Below are 17268 nucleotides of genomic sequence, written 5' to 3'. Positions count from 1 at the left end.
CAAAATACATACCTTTTAAAAGGAATATTCAAGTGGTTGGATTCCAAAATAGGAATATGTTTATCTTCAAAACATTCATGATTCACATTTATACCCGAATCAATAATCACAATTATTGATTTCGACTTTTCTTCCACTGAAATTTTTTCTTTGTCTTCAAAGCAATATTTTTATTCTTCATCCATGATAAATTTTTGAAAATTGAACATGCATGGTGTAACTGATATCATCTGCATTAATAGAATGGTTAGTGATCCTAACAAGTAATATAAACATAATTATTCAAATTTTATTCAATATTTAACACAATTTTTTGAATTTTAATTCTAAAACTTGAAAAAACTATATTCAATATACTTTTCATTCTTATATCACTTTTCTTTTCTTTTTTGGTGAATTACAAAAGCAGGCAGGGGCGAATTCAGGGATTGGCAGGGGCTCGGTCCCCTCTAAAATGAAAAATTTTCTATTTATGCCTTTTAAAAATTTTAAATTTGTAAAAGTAAAATTATACTTTGACGGTTTGACCCCCTAAAAATGAAAAATATTTAATTTAATCCTTCAAAAATTATATTTTTACTATCGTAAAAATTACAAATTAATTTCAGTCCCCCTACAAAAATTTTTCAACTTCGCCCCTGAAAATAGGCCACAGCTCGAACAAAGATATAATGTTATTTTTAAAAAATAACTACAATATTTACCTCATTTCCATAAATGTTTGTTGAGCTGCAACATGTTAAATTTTGGTTCCCTTTCTCACTGTCAATGGCTTTAGCCGTGTTTAAGCTTGAACCAGCAACACCCACTTTGCATGTGTCAAACCTTGGGTTCCATGGAAACCTTGTATTTGATGTCTGGTTCGATGGGTGAAGATCATTTCTCGTTTGTTGGATTAACTCGAACCTGTTATAGGGCGGTCTGGTTCCAAGGTATTCATGCCATAGCTGAGTTTTTTGAATATCAGCTTCCATTATGGCCTATATACGATATAAATGTTACAATGGTTATTATCGAGTAAATAATTTTTGAAGAAGATTTAGGATGTTTATATTATCTTTTCGGGATATTCAACACCATCTAGAGGGCGTGGGATATGTAGTTTTCCGATAGGGATCTTGAACGGCAACGACCTGTGATGTAAAAGAAAATGATATGAAATCCAACCTTTCCATGATTTCTGCATGCATAGTCTCGAACCGGCTTACATGATAGGTGACGATGATACATGTCCTCTAACAGCACCACTACATTAGGTACGATGAGCGGTCAGATAATTAATATAGCTAAAACATGAAATGAAACAATGTGACGGACCAACTTGATCAGTTCGGCTTCTGTATTTAACTTTTGATTATCAGGCAAAAGTCTCAAAATCTTTGATCCTAAAGTGCTTGGTACAAAGAGTTGATCACTTTTCACTGCATTTCTTTCAGTTTCTTCCGGCTGAAGATATTGTAAAATGCCGTCTCATTGAATGCATATAATATATATAAGTTCATGAACTGAGTTCTATAGATGAAATGAAGTCTCACCGTCAATTCCTTCTCAAGTCTTAATGTCTCCGATAGAAGCCGTTCTTCATCGACAAAGGGAAGCTTGCATATGCCCTTAACAAGAAGAGTTCATGCAAAAAATTCATGCATTAGTAACTGATTCTATAGTAACGGGAACCATATTAGCAAGGACATATGTTTTGAGCAACCAACCTGCCATGCATGGCGCTTTCCATCCGTGTCGATTTCGAGATCTAAGAAAAATGTAGGGTAAGAAAAGAGAAAACATGTTGTGAATCTGTAATAGGAACACATATACTAGCACCACACGATCCATAACCTAGAAAACGGGACTAACTTGTAGGATAGAAGTCAATGATTTGGGAATCGGCATCGGTGATAAGTTTTGCATACAGTTTCGGAAGTACATGAGCACTGCATAAAACCAATAACATATTACGAAAACCGAAATATCGGAAGTTAGTATCCAAATAAGAAGAGGTAATAGGGTATACCTTCTGGGTGGCAATACACTCATTAGTTGATGAAAGGGCTTAAAAGGCTGACCCTTCTGGAACTTTACACTCACTTGAGAAAGACCCTTCATGTCTGATGAAAATGAAGCATAGTAGTAGGGATAATACCTAACATTTTAATGGATCTCTCATCACGTAGCAATACTAATTCTAGAACATATGTATGTATGTATGTAATGAATTCCAGTAGAATGGAAATTCCAGATAGCTAACCTGATGAAGTTGGTTCAGCATGCAGCAAACTCGACAGCATGCAGGCCAAGAAGACCAAGACATGCAGGAGCTGCTGATGCAAGCTTATTTTATTTATTTTGTAATTTCTAGTCAATGAAATGTAATCTTAGTTCATTTCTAACTAAGTTAGGTTGTTGACTGATGTAATTAGCTTATGTATGAGCTGTAAACACAACTTTGTATAGGTTTACAAGCTAAAATTTCAAGTTTCCATGTAATTAGTGGGAGTAGGTGATGTTTAGGTAACTATTTGCTGTTTTTGACAAGCTTAGTGCTTGGTTTATGTATTGGCATTATGCCATTATTCAATTTCATGAATGAAGTTCAGTTTGTTCATCAATTTTTCTCTTCATTTCTCTTAGCTTTTCTTCATTTCTCTTGCTCGAATTCTCTTGTTTGCTCAGCAAGTCTCGAGACTTGCTCGACAAGTCTGTGCTGAATCTGTTAGTTTCAGTTACAGCACCAACAATTGGTATCTAGAGCCTATTTCTTAAGGGATCTGTTATATAAATACATAGCTTCATCAAGCTTTTCACCAGCTGCACCTCAAGTCTTCAATGGAGAAGGCTATCACATATGGGTTGTCAAAATGAAGACCTACCTGCAGGCATACGATCTGTGGGAGGTGGTCAACTCAGATGTTGAACCAGAACCACTTAGAGGCAATCCAACAGTGGCTCAGATCAGGCAGCATGCTGATGAGATGACCAAGAGGCACAAAGCCATGTCTTGCATCCAGAACTCAGTGTCTGATGTGATTTTCACAAGGATTATGGCCTGTGAATCACCAAAACAGGCCTGGGACAAGTTGCAGGAAGAGTTTCAAGGGACAGAGAGGAGAAGGCAGCAACAGTTGTTGAACTTGAGGAGAGATTTCGAGAATTTGAAGATGAAGGAAGAAGAAACTGTCAAGCAATATTCTGACAGGATTATGGCTGTGGTTAACAGCATCAGGCTCCTTGGAGAGCAGTTCAATGAAGCTAGGATAGTGGAGAAGGTTATAGCAACTCTGCCTGAGAGGTATGAGGCAAAAATCTCATCTCTCGAGGACTCAAGGGATCTGTCCACCATCTCCCTAACAGAGTTGATCAATGCTCTATATGCTCAAGAGCAGAGGAGAGCAAGCAGACTGGAGGAGCACCAAGAAAGTGCCTTTCAGGCAAGAACAAATACTGCCTACAAAGGCAAGAAGGCCTGGAGAGACAAACCAAAGAATGATGCTGTCAGACTTGCAAGCACTGCAGAAGGGTTGGTCATCCAGAAGAAAAGTGCTGGTTTAATCCAGAAGTTGTATGTCAGTATTGTAAGAAGAATGGTCATGTTGAGAGAGTCTGCAAGAGTAAGACCAAATCGAGGCAGAATCAGTTTCAACAGATGAAAGCTGAGGCTCGAGTAGCTAAGGAGGACAGTGATCAAGAGGAGCAAGTCTTTGCTGTGTCATGCTCAGCTGCTCAGGAAAGGTCCTCATCTGGTTGGCTCCTAGACAGTGGATGCACCAACCACATGACACCTGATGCTGCAATCTTCAAGTCTTTAGACAGAAGCTGCAGAACTAAAGTCAAGATAGGAAATGGTCATTTTATTCAAGTGAAGGCAAGGGTGATGTGCTGATATGCACCCTTACAGGTACCAAAGTGATTTCAAATGTGCTGTTGGTGCCTGAAATTGACAGAAACCTGCTCAGCATAGCTCAGTTGCTGGAAAAAGGTTATTCAGTTGTGTTTAAAGACCACCAGTGCCAAATCAGTGATCCAAGTGGATCCAAACTGATGGCAGTCCCTATGGCTGATAAGAGCTTTGTGGTTGACTGGACAAAAAAGTCAGACATTGCCTACACAGCCACTTCAGATGAATCCAAGCTGTGGCATCAAAGACTGGGACATGCCAACTTCAGATCGATGGCCCGAATGGTCAGAGAGGACCTGGCTGAAAATTTCATCAACTCAGTGGACCATGATGATGTATGTAAAGTATGTCAACTAGGAAAGCAGGCCAGACTCCCATTTCCCTCGAATCAAGCCTGGAGAGCCTCTGAAAAACTCCAACTAGTGCATACTGATGTGTGTGGCCCTATGAAGACGGAGTCATTAAGTGGAAACAGGTATTTTATACTGTTCATTGATGATTTTTCAAGATATTGCTGGATTTACTTCTTAAAACAAAAATCTGAAGTGGCCTCAGTGTTTTGGAAGTTCAAGACTGCTTCTGAGACTGAAACAGGCTGCAAGCTGAAGACCATAAGGTCTGATAATGGGACTGAGTACACCTCAGCTCAGTTCCAAGCCTTCTGTGATAAGGCAGGCATCAAACATCAACTTACCAACACATATACACCTCAGCAGAATGGTGTAAGTGAAAGGAAGAATAGGAGTTTGATGGATATGGCCAGGTGCTTGATGATTCAGAAGAATCTGCCTAAAGCACTATGGACAGAAGTAATTAACACTGCAACATACATTCAAAATAGACTTCCAACCAAAGCTTTGGATCAGAAGACTCCATTCGAGGCCTGGTTTAGCTTCAAGCCATCACTGGCTCATCTGAAGGTCTTTGGATGTATCTGTTATGCATATGTGACTGCTGTTAAAAGGGACAAATTGTCTGAAAGGGCTCAACCTGGTGTACTGGTGGGCTACAGCACTGTTAAGAAGGGCTATAGGATCTTGGATCCTTCAACAAACAAGGTGTCAATTAGCAGGGATGTGGTATTTGATGAAAGGTCATGTTGGAACTAGGAAAGACATGAACCTGAAAAAGTTTCTGAAGAACTAGCAACAGACCAAGCTGAGCCAAACCAAAATGTTCCAGAAATGGACATTGATGATGAACCAGTTAGAGGAACAAGGCCATTGACTGAGATTTATGAAAGGGCTCATGTAGCCGTAGCTGAACCAAGCAACTTTGAAGAGGCTGAGGCTCAGCAAGGGTGGAAGCAGGCAATGGCTGAGGAGATCAGCATGATTGAGAAGAACCAGACCTGGGAATTGGTTGAAAGGCCAGTCAAAAGGAAGGTGATTGGGGTGAAATGAGTGTACAAAGTCAAGCACAATGCTGATGGAACCTTGAACAAACTGAAAGCAAGGCTAGTTGTCAAGGGGTTCAGTCAGAGGTATGGTCTGGACTACCTGGAGACCTTTGCACCAGTGGCCAGGCTCGACACCATCAGACTGCTGATTGCCTTAGCAGCACAGCTCGAATGGAAAATCCATCAACTTGATGTGAAATCAGCCTTTCTGAATGGTTTCTTAGATGAAGACATCTATGTTGAACAACCACAAGGGTTTGAAATAGCTGGCAGAGAGCATATGGTCTACAAACCGAAGAAGGCCCTATATGGATTAAAACAGGCTCCAAGGGCTTGGTATAGCAGAATCGATGGCTACTTGACTGATCTTGTAACATTCCGAAATAAGGCCTAAACGGAATAGTGGTTGCGAAACCACAAATCTGAGGTAGAAAAAAATTTATTTTATCATTATTTTGAGGTTCATGGTATGATTACATGATTGTGCGAAAATTTCGTGATAAAATTCTATGCATAAAGTGCTTAAGTTGAGATTAGGGACTAAATCGAATAATTTGTAAAACTTGCATTCTCGAAGTTTTTAGTATGAAATTATTTTGGAATATTAATTAGGAGATCTTAAATGGTAATTTGACCAATTTTAAGTTCATGGACAAAATTAGGACATGGAAGGAATTTTGAAAGTTTAGTAAGGAGGGGTATTTTGGTCATTTGGTTATTAACATTAATAAAAAGGTAAAAAGATGATAAAATTGTATCATCTTCTTCAAGTTATCAGCCGAACCTTACCTCTCTCCATAGCTGGGGTTTCTTCAACTTTCAAGCTTTATAGTAAGTGATTCCAAGCCCCGTTTTTAATGATCTTTACGTTTTTTAAGTCCCGGTAGCTCGATAAAGCTTATTCTAGCAATAATTCAGCCTAGGGTTCATATTTGGAAAAATACCCATGGCTGAAATTTGTGTATTTTGGTGTTTTATGATAGAATATGAGGTTTTAAATTATGTTAAACAACTTATGCTACTCGGTTTTAAGTGAAAACAAGTAAAAGGGCTTAAATTAGAAAAAAAAATACCAATAGTCATAAGTATATGTTAGAGTGTGATTTTGATATTGCCATAGAAGGGAAAAATGATCAGCATGTCATAAAATATAAGAAAATAGGATGAAGTTTAATTTACGAGCCTTGGGGCAAAAGTACAAATATGTGAAAGTTTAGGGGTAAAAATATAATTTTTGCAAAAGTTTGGGTCAAGGACTGTTTTAATAAATGTGAATATTAAATAAGTTAAATTTTCTATTATAGATCAAGAAGAACGAAATTCGGGAGTAGATCGGGGAAAAGAAAAAGTAAAGGACTAAATTGTAAAGTTTAGTCACATTTTGTATCAAGGTAAGTTTACAGTAAATAAATGCAATATTATTTTATTTTACATTATTATTGTCAATTTCCAGCATTTATATATTTATGTCATGAAAATATTTAAAGTCGAATTTAAGGTGAAGTGATAGAGGAAAAGTGTTAGAAAGCCCCGGTTGAATCCTAGGAATGTTAGGATATTAGGGTTGACAGGACAGAACAGAAATGAGCCATGTAAGTCCATATTAGAAATATGGCTTTGGAGACAGGATTGAGCCATGTAAGTCCATATTATATATGGCATTGGAGACAGGAATAATTCATGTAAGTCCATGTCAAAGACATGGCATTGGCAGGATATTGAAAGACAGGAACGACCCTAGTATCCTTAGTATTCCGAGTGGTTCAACGGGTCAGAATACGAGTTAAATTACAGTGAATTAACAGCAAAGGAAAAGTAGATTATATTTATGAAAAAGGAAAGGTCAGGTAAGAAAGAAGGTAAGGGAATAAAGAAGAAGATAGAAAATGAGAAGTAAAGAAATTTATGATGTTAGATGATATTATGCATAATTATCCATTATGTTGAATGTTGTGATTTATTTGCTTGTAAGCTTACTAAGCCTAGTGCTTAACCTCTTTATTTTCTTCTTCTTATAGTACTTATCTAGCCACTCGGGGATCGAAGGAAACATCAGAGGCCGATCACACTATCAAAGAAATAACTCGGTATAATTAGACGTTTTGTTTTGTGTATGGCATGCATAGAAACTTAGCTACTTTTGGTATAATATGAATAATGAATGATGTGTAAATACTTGCTAGTGATTAGCTAATAAAATAGCCGATGATATACATATTTATTAATATGTATGATTGATTGATGATTATCACATGAAAATTATGAAAAATGTGAAAGTAACCTAAAAACAGATTCAAGTAACAGAAATGACGTAACTTTGAAAAATCACTAAAAATTGTAGAAACATGGTTTGAAGATGAATAATATATGAAATTAAAGCTTATTATGTATATTTTCTTATGGAATAAGCAAAACAGGTAAAGGTATTATATTTTATGAGATATCTGAGTTTTAGTGAAACAGGGTCAGAGCGATTTCTGGATCCCCTGTTTCAAATTTGGAAATTCACCAGAAATTGTACAAAACTAATTAGAAGGTTTAATTTATATGGTCAGAATCCTTGTTGAATCTAGTTTTGAGAGAAACAAACGGCTTAGTCATATGAATTCTTTACAGGAAGAAACATGGCCCGTAGTAAGAAGAGGTCAGTGTAGTTGAGTTTTGAAACAGGGGAAACTTTAACTAATAAACTGTACTAATTGGCCAAGTCAAAAATTCTAGAAAAAATTTAGTAGATAGATATATGAGTCTAGTTTCAGGAAAAATTTACGGATCTTAATTTTGAGTTTTAAAACTCGAGAAATGAATTTTAAGCAACCATGACGCTGAAAAACAGTTTATTCCAAAAATTAAAATAAGTGGTTTAGAGTTGTTTAAAAGGTAAGATAAGTTTAGTAACACCTCAAGCTTGACTCCGGTGACGGTTTCGGGCGTGGGGGTGTTACATTATTGGTATCAGAGCAGGTTTAGTCGGTTCTCGGAACAGTTAGTGTGAGAAAAAGTCTAGCTATACATGCCATACTTGTATTTTGATAGTGTGACGACTCCTAACAATTTTTTTTAATAATAAACATTTTGTTTTATAGTAATGGATCCCGGGCGAGCTGGTGATGATGATGTAGAAAGTAATGCGCCTGCTTCCACAGAAGGGGCAGGGCCATCTGAGAATAGGCCAGTAATAGTTGATCAGAGAGGAGTGACTCGAGAAGCTCTCTTTCGAGCTTTGAATGATTTGTTTACCGAGTTCGTTCGTACGAATCCGGCAGTTAGACCTCCACCCCCTCATGATTCTCAGGCTACCCATGTAGCTCAAGCTTCCCCAGTCACAGGTACAATGGTAAGAGAAAAGCCACCAGTTGATAGAATCAGGAAACAAGGGGCAGAAGAGTTTCGAGCAACAAAAGATGATGATGCAGAAAGAGCAGAATTTTGGTTAGAAAATACTATCAGAGTCTTTGACGAATTATCTTGTACACCCGAGGAGTGTATGAAATGTGTAGTATCACTTCTTAGAGACTCAGCCTACTACTGGTGGAAGACACTTGTATCAGTTGTACCGAAAGAGAGGGTCACTTGGGATTTCTTTCAGGAAGAATTTCGTAAAAAGTACATCAGTCAGAGGTTTATTGACCAGAAAAGAAAGGAATTCCTGGAATTGAAACAAGGCAATATGACGGTGACTGATTATGAGCGTGAATTTGTCAGGCTCAGTAAATATGCTCGAGAATGTGTGTCCACAGAGGCTATCATGTGTAAAAGGTTTGAGGATGGGTTAAATGATGATATCCGACTGTCAGTGGGTGTCCTAGAAATAAAAGAGTTCGTTATATTAGTTGAGAGAGCCTGTAAGGCAGAGGAGCTATTAAAAAGAAAAGGCAAAGTTGAGACAGAGACACAAGATACAAAGAAGAGACAGATGAGCAGATCATTTCAGGCTACATCCAAGAGGCCCAAAGAGTTTTCTACCAGATCTAGCTTTTCGGCAGGGCAATCTAGTCAGAATAGAGGTAGCAGATTTAAGGGTCCGAAGGCTCAGACCACCTCGACTGCGAGTGTAGGTAATGTCAGACAGGGTAGATCAGGGTGTCCACGGTGTGGTAGACTTCATTATGGTCCTTGTCGGGCAGGCGAAAATGTTTGCTATAAATGTGGTGCTCCAGATCATTTTGTACGAGAATGTCCAGAAGTGGCTAGCCGAGAGGTAACACAGAGTGCTAGATCCGGAAATGCTCCTACTAGAGGCAGATCACCGAGGCAACTAGGAGTAGGAGCAAGTAACAGAGGTACCTCTAGAGATTCGGCTGTGAGACCAGATGTTAGAGCCCCTGCAAGGACTTATGCTATTCGTGCACGCGAAGAGGCATCCTCCCCCGATGTGATTACGGGTACATTTTCTCTACATGATATTAATATCATTGCTCTGATTGATCCGGGTTCGACTCATTCTTATGTTTGTATGAAATTGATGCCTAGTATAAGTATGCCTATAGAATCTACAGAATTTGTGATTAAAGTATCGAATCCATTAGGCAAGCATGTATTAGTAGATAAAGTATGTAGAAATTGTCCTTTAATGATTAGAGGCTACTGTTTTCCGGCCGATCTCATGCTATTGCCATTTGATGAGTTTGATGTGATTCTTGGTATGGATTGGTTGACTACTCATGATGTGATAGTGAATTGTGGAAAGAAATTCATTGAGTTGAAGTGTGAAAATGGTGAAATTCTTCGGGTTAATTCAGAAGAGTCAGATAGTTCATTTCCCATAATTTCTGTTATGTCTGCTCAGAAATACTTGAGAAAAGGGTATGAGGCTTATCTTGCTTTTGTGTTGAACACTAAAGATCCAAAATTGAAAATTGAATCAGTGCCTGTGGTATGTGAGTTTCTCGATGTGTTTCCGGAAGAACTACCAGGTTTGCCTCCTGTTAGAGAAGTTGAGTTTGGTATTGAGTTGATTCCAGGTACCACGCCCATTTCTATTGCTCCTTATAGAATGGCTCTATTGGAATTGAAAGAATTGAAAGCTCAGTTGCAAGAATTAACAGATAGAGGCTTTGTAAGACCTAGTAGTTCACCATGGGGTGCACCAGTGCTATTTGTGAAAAAAAAAGATGGATCGATGAGATTGTGCATAGATTATCGGCAACTTAACAAGGTAACAGTAAAGAACAAGTATCCATTGCCTAGAATTGATGATTTGTTTGATCAATTGAAGGGAGCTACTGTGTTTTCCAAGATAGATTTGAGATCCGGATACTATCAGTTGCGAGTTAAAGAGTCAGATGTCCTGAAGACTGCTTTCCGGACTAGGTATGGTCATTATGAGTTCCTTGTGATGCCATTTGGCTTGACTAATGCTCCTGCCATTTTCATGGACTTAATGAACCGAATTTTTAGACCATACTTAGATAAGTTTGTAGTTGTGTTCATTGATGATATTTTGATTTATTCTCATGATGAGACTGAGCATGCAGAGCATTTGAGAACAGTTTTACAAATTCTAAGAGATAATCAGTTGTATGCCAAGTTCAGCAAAAGTGAGTTCTGGTTACGAGAAGTTGGATTTCTTGGACATATTGTCTCAGGTGAAGGTATTAAGGTTGATACGAGTAAGATTTCAGCCATTATTGATTGGAAGCCTCCTAGAAATGTATCAGAAGTTAGAAGTTTTCTTGGTCTTGCCGGATATTATAGACGATTTGTGGAGGGATTTTCCATGATAGCTACCCCGTTGACGAGACTGCTACGGAAGGATGTTAAGTTTGAATGGACTGAGAAGTGCCAACAAAGTTTTGACAAGTTAAAGACAGTGTTGACGGAAGCTCCTATCTTAGTACAGCCGGAACCGGGTAAAGAATTTATGATTTACAGTGATGCATCCTTGAATGGGCTTGGTTGTGTACTCATGCAGGAAGGAAAGGTAATTGCTTATGCCTCTAGACAATTGAAGCCACATGAGAAAAATTATCCGACACATGATTTAGAGCTAGCTGCTATTGTATTTGCATTGAAGATTTGGAGACATTATTTGTATGGTGAAAGGTGCCGGATATTTACCGATCATAAAAGCTTGAAATACTTGATGACTCAAAAAGATTTGAATTTGAGGCAAAGAAGATGGTTGGAATTGCTTAAAGATTATGAGTTAGTGATTGATTATCACCCAGGTAAGGCAAATGTAGTTGCTGACGCTTTAAGCAGGAAACTTTTATTTACATTGCGAGCTTTGAATACCAATTTAGCCATGTCAGATGATGGTTCTATTTTAGCTGAATTTAGAGCTAAACCGGTATTTCTTGAAGAGATTTGTGAAGCTCAGAAAGATGATAATGAGTTACAAGCTAAAAGAGTTCAATGTGAGTCAGGCATAGAATCAGATTTCTGGATTGGTTCTGATGGTTGTTTGATGTTTAGAGACAGAATTTGTGTACCAAAGAATGATGAGCTTATTCGAAAGATTTTACAGGAAGCACATAGTAGTTCTTTATCTATTCATCCAGGCAGTACAAAAATGTATAATGATTTGAAGAAATTGTATTGGTGGGTAGGAATGAAAAGAGATATTTCAGAGTTTGTTTCTAGATGCTTGATTTGTCAACAGGTAAAGGCCGAACATCAGGTACCCTCAGGATTATTGCAGCCTGTGCTAGTTCCGAAATGGAAATGGGATCGAGTTACTATGGATTTTGTGACAGGATTACCGTTTACACCGAGAAAGAAAGATGCAGTATGGGTTGTGATTGATAAGTTAACTAAGTCGGCTCATTTTATCCCAATCCGTATGGATTATTCACTTGACAAGTTGGCCGAGTTATACATTTCAGAGATAGTTAGACTACATGGAGTGCCATTATCGATCATTTCAGACAGAGATCCAAGATTTACTTCACGGTTCTGGAAGAAGTTACAAGAGGCTTTAGGTACGAAGTTGAGTTTTAGTACGGCTTTTCACCCTCAGACCGATGGTCAGTCAGAGAGAGTTATTCAGGTACTTGAAGATATGCTTAGATGTTGTGTATTAGAATTTCAAGGTAGTTGGGAAAAATACTTACCATTGGTAGAGTTTGCCTACAATAATAGTTATCAGTCAAGTTTGAAGATGGCACCTTATGAAGATTTGTATGGACGTAAATGCCGCACACCTTTATATTGGACAGAGCTTAAAGAAAGCCAGATTTACGGGGTTGATCTAGTTAAAGAAACAGAAGAAAAAGTGAAAGTTATCAGAAATTGTTTAAAAGCAGCTTCAGACAGGCAGAAGTCGTATGCAGATTTAAAAAGAAAAGAGATCGAATATCAAGTTGGTGACAAAGTTTTTTTGAAAGTATCCCCGTGGAAGAAAGTTCTCAGATTTGGCAAGAAAGGCAAACTAAGTCCACGTTTTATTGGACCGTTTGTAGTGATTGAGAGAATCGGACCATTAGCATATCGGTTAGCTTTGCCGATTGAGTTAGAGAAGATTCATAATGTATTTCATGTGTCTATGCTACGTCGTTATCGTTCAGATCCGTCACATGTGATTTCTCAGACAGAGGTTGAGATTCAGCCAGACATGACTTACGGTGAAGAACCGGTAAAGATTCTAGCTCGAGAGGTAAAGCAATTAAGGAACAAAAGTATTGTACTTGTGAAAGTACTATGGAATAGACATGGGGTAGACGAGGCTACATGGGAACCCGAAGAGGCTATGCGAAAACAGTACCCATATCTCTTCACAGGTATGATTTTCGGGACGAAAATCCCTAAAGGGGGGGAGAAATGTAACATTCCGAAATAAGGCCTAAACGGAATAGTGGTTGCGAAACCACAAATCTGAGGTAGAAAAAAATTTATTTTATCATTATTTTGAGGTTCATGGTATGATTACATGATTGTGCGAAAATTTCGTGATAAAATTCTATGCATAAAGTGCTTAAGTTGAGATTAGGGACTAAATCGAATAATTTGTAAAACTTGCATTCTCGAAGTTTTTAGTATGAAATTATTTTGGAATATTAATTAGGAGATCTTAAATGGTAATTTGACCAATTTTAAGTTCATGGACAAAATTAGGACATGGAAGGAATTTTTGAAAGTTTAGTAAGGAGGGGTATTTTGGTCATTTGGTTATTAACATTAATAAAAAGGTAAAAAGATGATAAAATTGTATCATCTTCTTCAAGTTATCAGCCGAACCTTACCTCTCTCCATAGCTGGGGTTTCTTCAACTTTCAAGCTTTATAGTAAGTGATTCCAAGCCCCGTTTTTAATGATCTTTACGTTTTTTAAGTCCCGGTAGCTCGATAAAGCTTATTCTAGCAATAATTCAGCCTAGGGTTCATATTTGGAAAAATACCCATGGCTGAAATTTGTGTATTTTGGTGTTTTATGATAGAATATGAGGTTTTAAATTATGTTAAACAACTTATGCTACTCGGTTTTAAGTGAAAACAAGTAAAAGGGCTTAAATTGGAAAAAAATACCAATAGTCATAAGTATATGTTAGAGTGTGATTTTGATATTGCCATAGAAGGGAAAAATGATCAGCATGTCATAAAATATAAGAAAATAGGATGAAGTTTAATTTACGAGCCTTGGGGCAAAAGTACAAATATGTGAAAGTTTAGGGGTAAAAATATAATTTTTGCAAAAGTTTGGGTCAAGGACTGTTTTAATAAATGTGAATATTAAATAAGTTAAATTTGCTATTATAGATCAAGAAGAACGAAATTCGGGAGTAGATCGGGGAAAAGAAAAAGTAAAGGACTAAATTGTAAAGTTTAGTCACATTTTGTATCAAGGTAAGTTTACAGTAAATAAATGCAATATTATTTTATTTTACATTATTATTGTCAATTTCCAGCATTTATATATTTATGTCATGAAAATATTTAAAGTCGAATTTAAGGTGAAGTGATAGAGGAAAAGTGTTAGAAAGCCCCGGTTGAATCCTAGGAATGTTAGGATATTAGGGTTGACAGGACAGAACAGAAATGAGCCATGTAAGTCCATATTAGAAATATGGCTTTGGAGACAGGATTGAGCCATGTAAGTCCATATTATATATGGCATTGGAGACAGGAATAATTCATGTAAGTCCATGTCAAAGACATGACATTGGCAGGATATTGAAAGACAGGAACGACCCTAGTATCCTTAGTATTCCGAGTGGTTCAACGGGTCAGAATACGAGTTAAATTACAGTGAATTAACAGCAAAGGAAAAGTAGATTATATTTATGAAAAAGGAAAGGTCAGGTAAGAAAGAAGGTAAGGGAATAAAGAAGAAGATAGAAATTGAGAAGTAAAGAAATTTATGATGTTAGATGATATTATGCATAATTATCCATTATGTTGAATGTTGTGATTTATTTGCTTGTAAGCTTACTAAGCCTAGTGCTTAACCTCTTTATTTTCTTCTTCTTATAGTACTTATCTAGCCACTCGGGGATCGAAGGAAACATCAGAGGCCGATCACACTATCAAAGAAATAACTCGGTATAATTAGACGTTTTGTTTTGTGTATGGCATGTATAGAAACTTAGCTACTTTTGGTATAATATGAATAATGAATGATGTGTAAATACTTGCTAGTGATTAGCTAATAAAATAGCCGATGATATACATATTTATTAATATGTATGATTGATTGATGATTATCACATGAAAATTATGAAAAATGTGAAAGTAACCTAAAAACAGATTCAAGTAACAGAAATGACGTAACTTTGAAAAATCACTAAAAATTGTAGAAACATGGTTTGAAGATGAATAATATATGAAATTAAAGCTTATTATGTATATTTTCTTATGGAATAAGCAAAACAGGTAAAGGTATTATATTTTATGAGATATCTGAGTTTTAGTGAAACAGGGTCAGAGCGATTTCTGGATCCCCTGTTTCAAATTTGGAAATTCACCATAAATTGTACAAAACTAATTAGAAGGTGTAATTTATATGGTCAGAATCCTTGTTGAATCTAGTTTTGAGAGAAACAAACGGCTTAGTCATATGAATTCTTTACAGGAAGAAACATGGCCCGTAGTAAGAAGAGGTCAGTGTAGTTGAGTTTTGAAACAGGGGAAACTTTAACTAATAAACTGTACTAATTGGCCAAGTCAAAAATTCTAGAAAAAATTTAGTAGATAGATATATGAGTCTAGTTTCAGGAAAAATTTACGGATCTTAATTTTGAGTTTTAAAACTCGAGAAATGAATTTTTAAGCAACCATGACGCTGAAAAACAGTTTATTCCAAAAATTAAAATAAGTGGTTTAGAGTTGTTTAAAAGGTAAGATAAGTTTAGTAACACCTCAAGCTTGACTCCGGTGACGGTTTCGGGCGTGGGGGTGTTACAGATCTGGGATTCGATCGAAGCAAGAGTGAGCTAACACTGTATGTCAAGAAACAAGGGACACAAACACAACTCATTGTGTCCCTGTATGTTGATGACCTTCTTGTGACAGGAGGAGATCGAGCAGTGCTGGCTGATTTCAAGACCAAGATGCAAGAAGTGTTTGAAATGTCTGATCTTGGGGAGATGTCCTATTTTCTTGGAATGGAGATGTCTCAAGTACAGAATGAGATATTTCTAAGCCAGAGAAGCTTTGCCACAAAGATTCTGACCAAGTTCTCCATGCAAAACAGCAAGGCAACTAAAACACCTGTTGCTGTTGGAGAAAAACTATCGAGCCAAGGTGATTTTGAGAAAGTATGTGAAACAACCTATATGAGTCTAGTTGGTTGCTTGCTATACTTGACTGCCACTAGACCAGACATCATGTATGCTGTAGGATTGCTCTCAAGGTTCTTGCATTGCTGCAATGAAAAGCATTTCCAAGCTGCAAAGAGAGTGCTGAGATATGTCAAAGGCACTTTAAACTACGGTTTGAAGTACAGCAAAGAAGGGAATCTGAAGCTGGTTAGCTACACTGATAGTGACTGGGCTGGCTCGATAGATGACATGAAAAGCACATCAGGGTATGCTTTTAACCTTGGTTCAGCCATATTTTGCTGGAGCTCGAAGAAGCAAAGTCTAGTGGCTCAATCTACTGCTGAAGCAGAGTATGTGGCAACAGCAAGTGCTGTCAACCAAGCCATATGGCTAAGGAAAATATTGGCTGACTTGAATGTGCATCAAGAGGAAGCTACTGAGATCTTCTGTGACAACCAATCTGCAGTAGCAATTGCTAAAAATCCAGTGTTCCATGGAAGAACAAAGTATTTTAGCATCAAGTTACATGTTGTTCGAGAAATGGAGCAAGCTCAGGAAGTAAAGCTGATCCACTGTAATTCAGAGGATCAACTTGCAGACATTTTAACGAAAGCCCTTAGTGTCACAAGGCTCGAATGTCTAAGGAAGAAGTTAGGTGTTTGCTCCATGCAAACCAAGGAGGAGTGATGAAGTTGGTTCAGCATGCAGCAAACTCGACAGCATGCAGGCCAAGAAGACCAAGACATGCAGGAGCTGCTGATGCAAGCTTATTTTATTTATTTTGTAATTTCTAGTCAATGAAATGTAATCTTAGTTCATTTCTAACTAAGTTAGGTTGTTGACTGATGTAATTAGCTTATGTATGAGCTGTAAACACAACTTTGTATAGGTTTACAAGCTAAAATTTCAAGTTTCCATGTAATTAGTGGGAGTAGGTGATGTTTAGGTAACTATTTGCTGTTTTTGACAAGCTTAGTGCTTGGTTTATGTATTGGCATTATGCCATTATTCAATTTCATGAATGAAGTTCAGTTTGTTCATCAATTTTTCTCTTCATTTCTCTTAGCTTTTCTTCCTTTCTCTTGCTCGAATTCTCTTGTTTGCTCAGCAAGTCTCGAGACTTGCTCGACAAGTCTGTGCTGAATCTGTTAGTTTCAGTTACAGCACCAACATAACCGGGACCAAGATGGTACACCAAAGAAATAGTATAAAAGTAATCATGGAATGGATGTATGTATGCATGACAGCAAAGAAATAGTATAAAAGCAATCAGATAGCTAA

At 37.2% G+C, this 17268-nt stretch overlaps 2 protein-coding genes across 2 annotated transcripts; both read right to left on the bottom strand.

The window, feature by feature from the left end:
- Window positions 1–18: 18 nt before the first annotated feature.
- Window positions 19–988, bottom strand: LOC121225351 (uncharacterized). The gene is made up of 2 exons (XM_041109646.1): window positions 705–988; window positions 19–230 (listed from the first exon to the last, which is right to left on the bottom strand). The coding sequence occupies exons 1-2, from the start codon at window positions 972–974 to the stop codon at window positions 171–173; spliced, it is 330 nt and encodes a 109-aa protein (XP_040965580.1). The 5' UTR covers window positions 975–988; the 3' UTR covers window positions 19–170.
- A 42-nt stretch (window positions 989–1030) lies between these two features.
- Window positions 1031–17250, bottom strand: LOC121225349 (5'-3' exoribonuclease 2-like). Its single transcript, XM_041109645.1, has 5 exons — window positions 17164–17250; window positions 2012–2245; window positions 1855–1931; window positions 1710–1750; window positions 1031–1610 (listed from the first exon to the last, which is right to left on the bottom strand). Exons 2-5 carry the CDS (start codon window positions 2101–2103, stop codon window positions 1419–1421), a joined length of 402 nt encoding a protein of 133 aa, XP_040965579.1. The 5' UTR covers window positions 2104–2245; window positions 17164–17250; the 3' UTR covers window positions 1031–1418.
- Between the last annotated feature and the right edge of the window lie 18 nt (window positions 17251–17268).

Source organism: Gossypium hirsutum, chromosome D13 (genome assembly GCF_007990345.1).
Source record: "Gossypium hirsutum isolate 1008001.06 chromosome D13, Gossypium_hirsutum_v2.1, whole genome shotgun sequence".
NCBI classification, from domain to species: Eukaryota; Viridiplantae; Streptophyta; class Magnoliopsida; order Malvales; family Malvaceae; genus Gossypium; species Gossypium hirsutum.
This window is presented reverse-complemented; position numbering and strand designations above follow the sequence as displayed.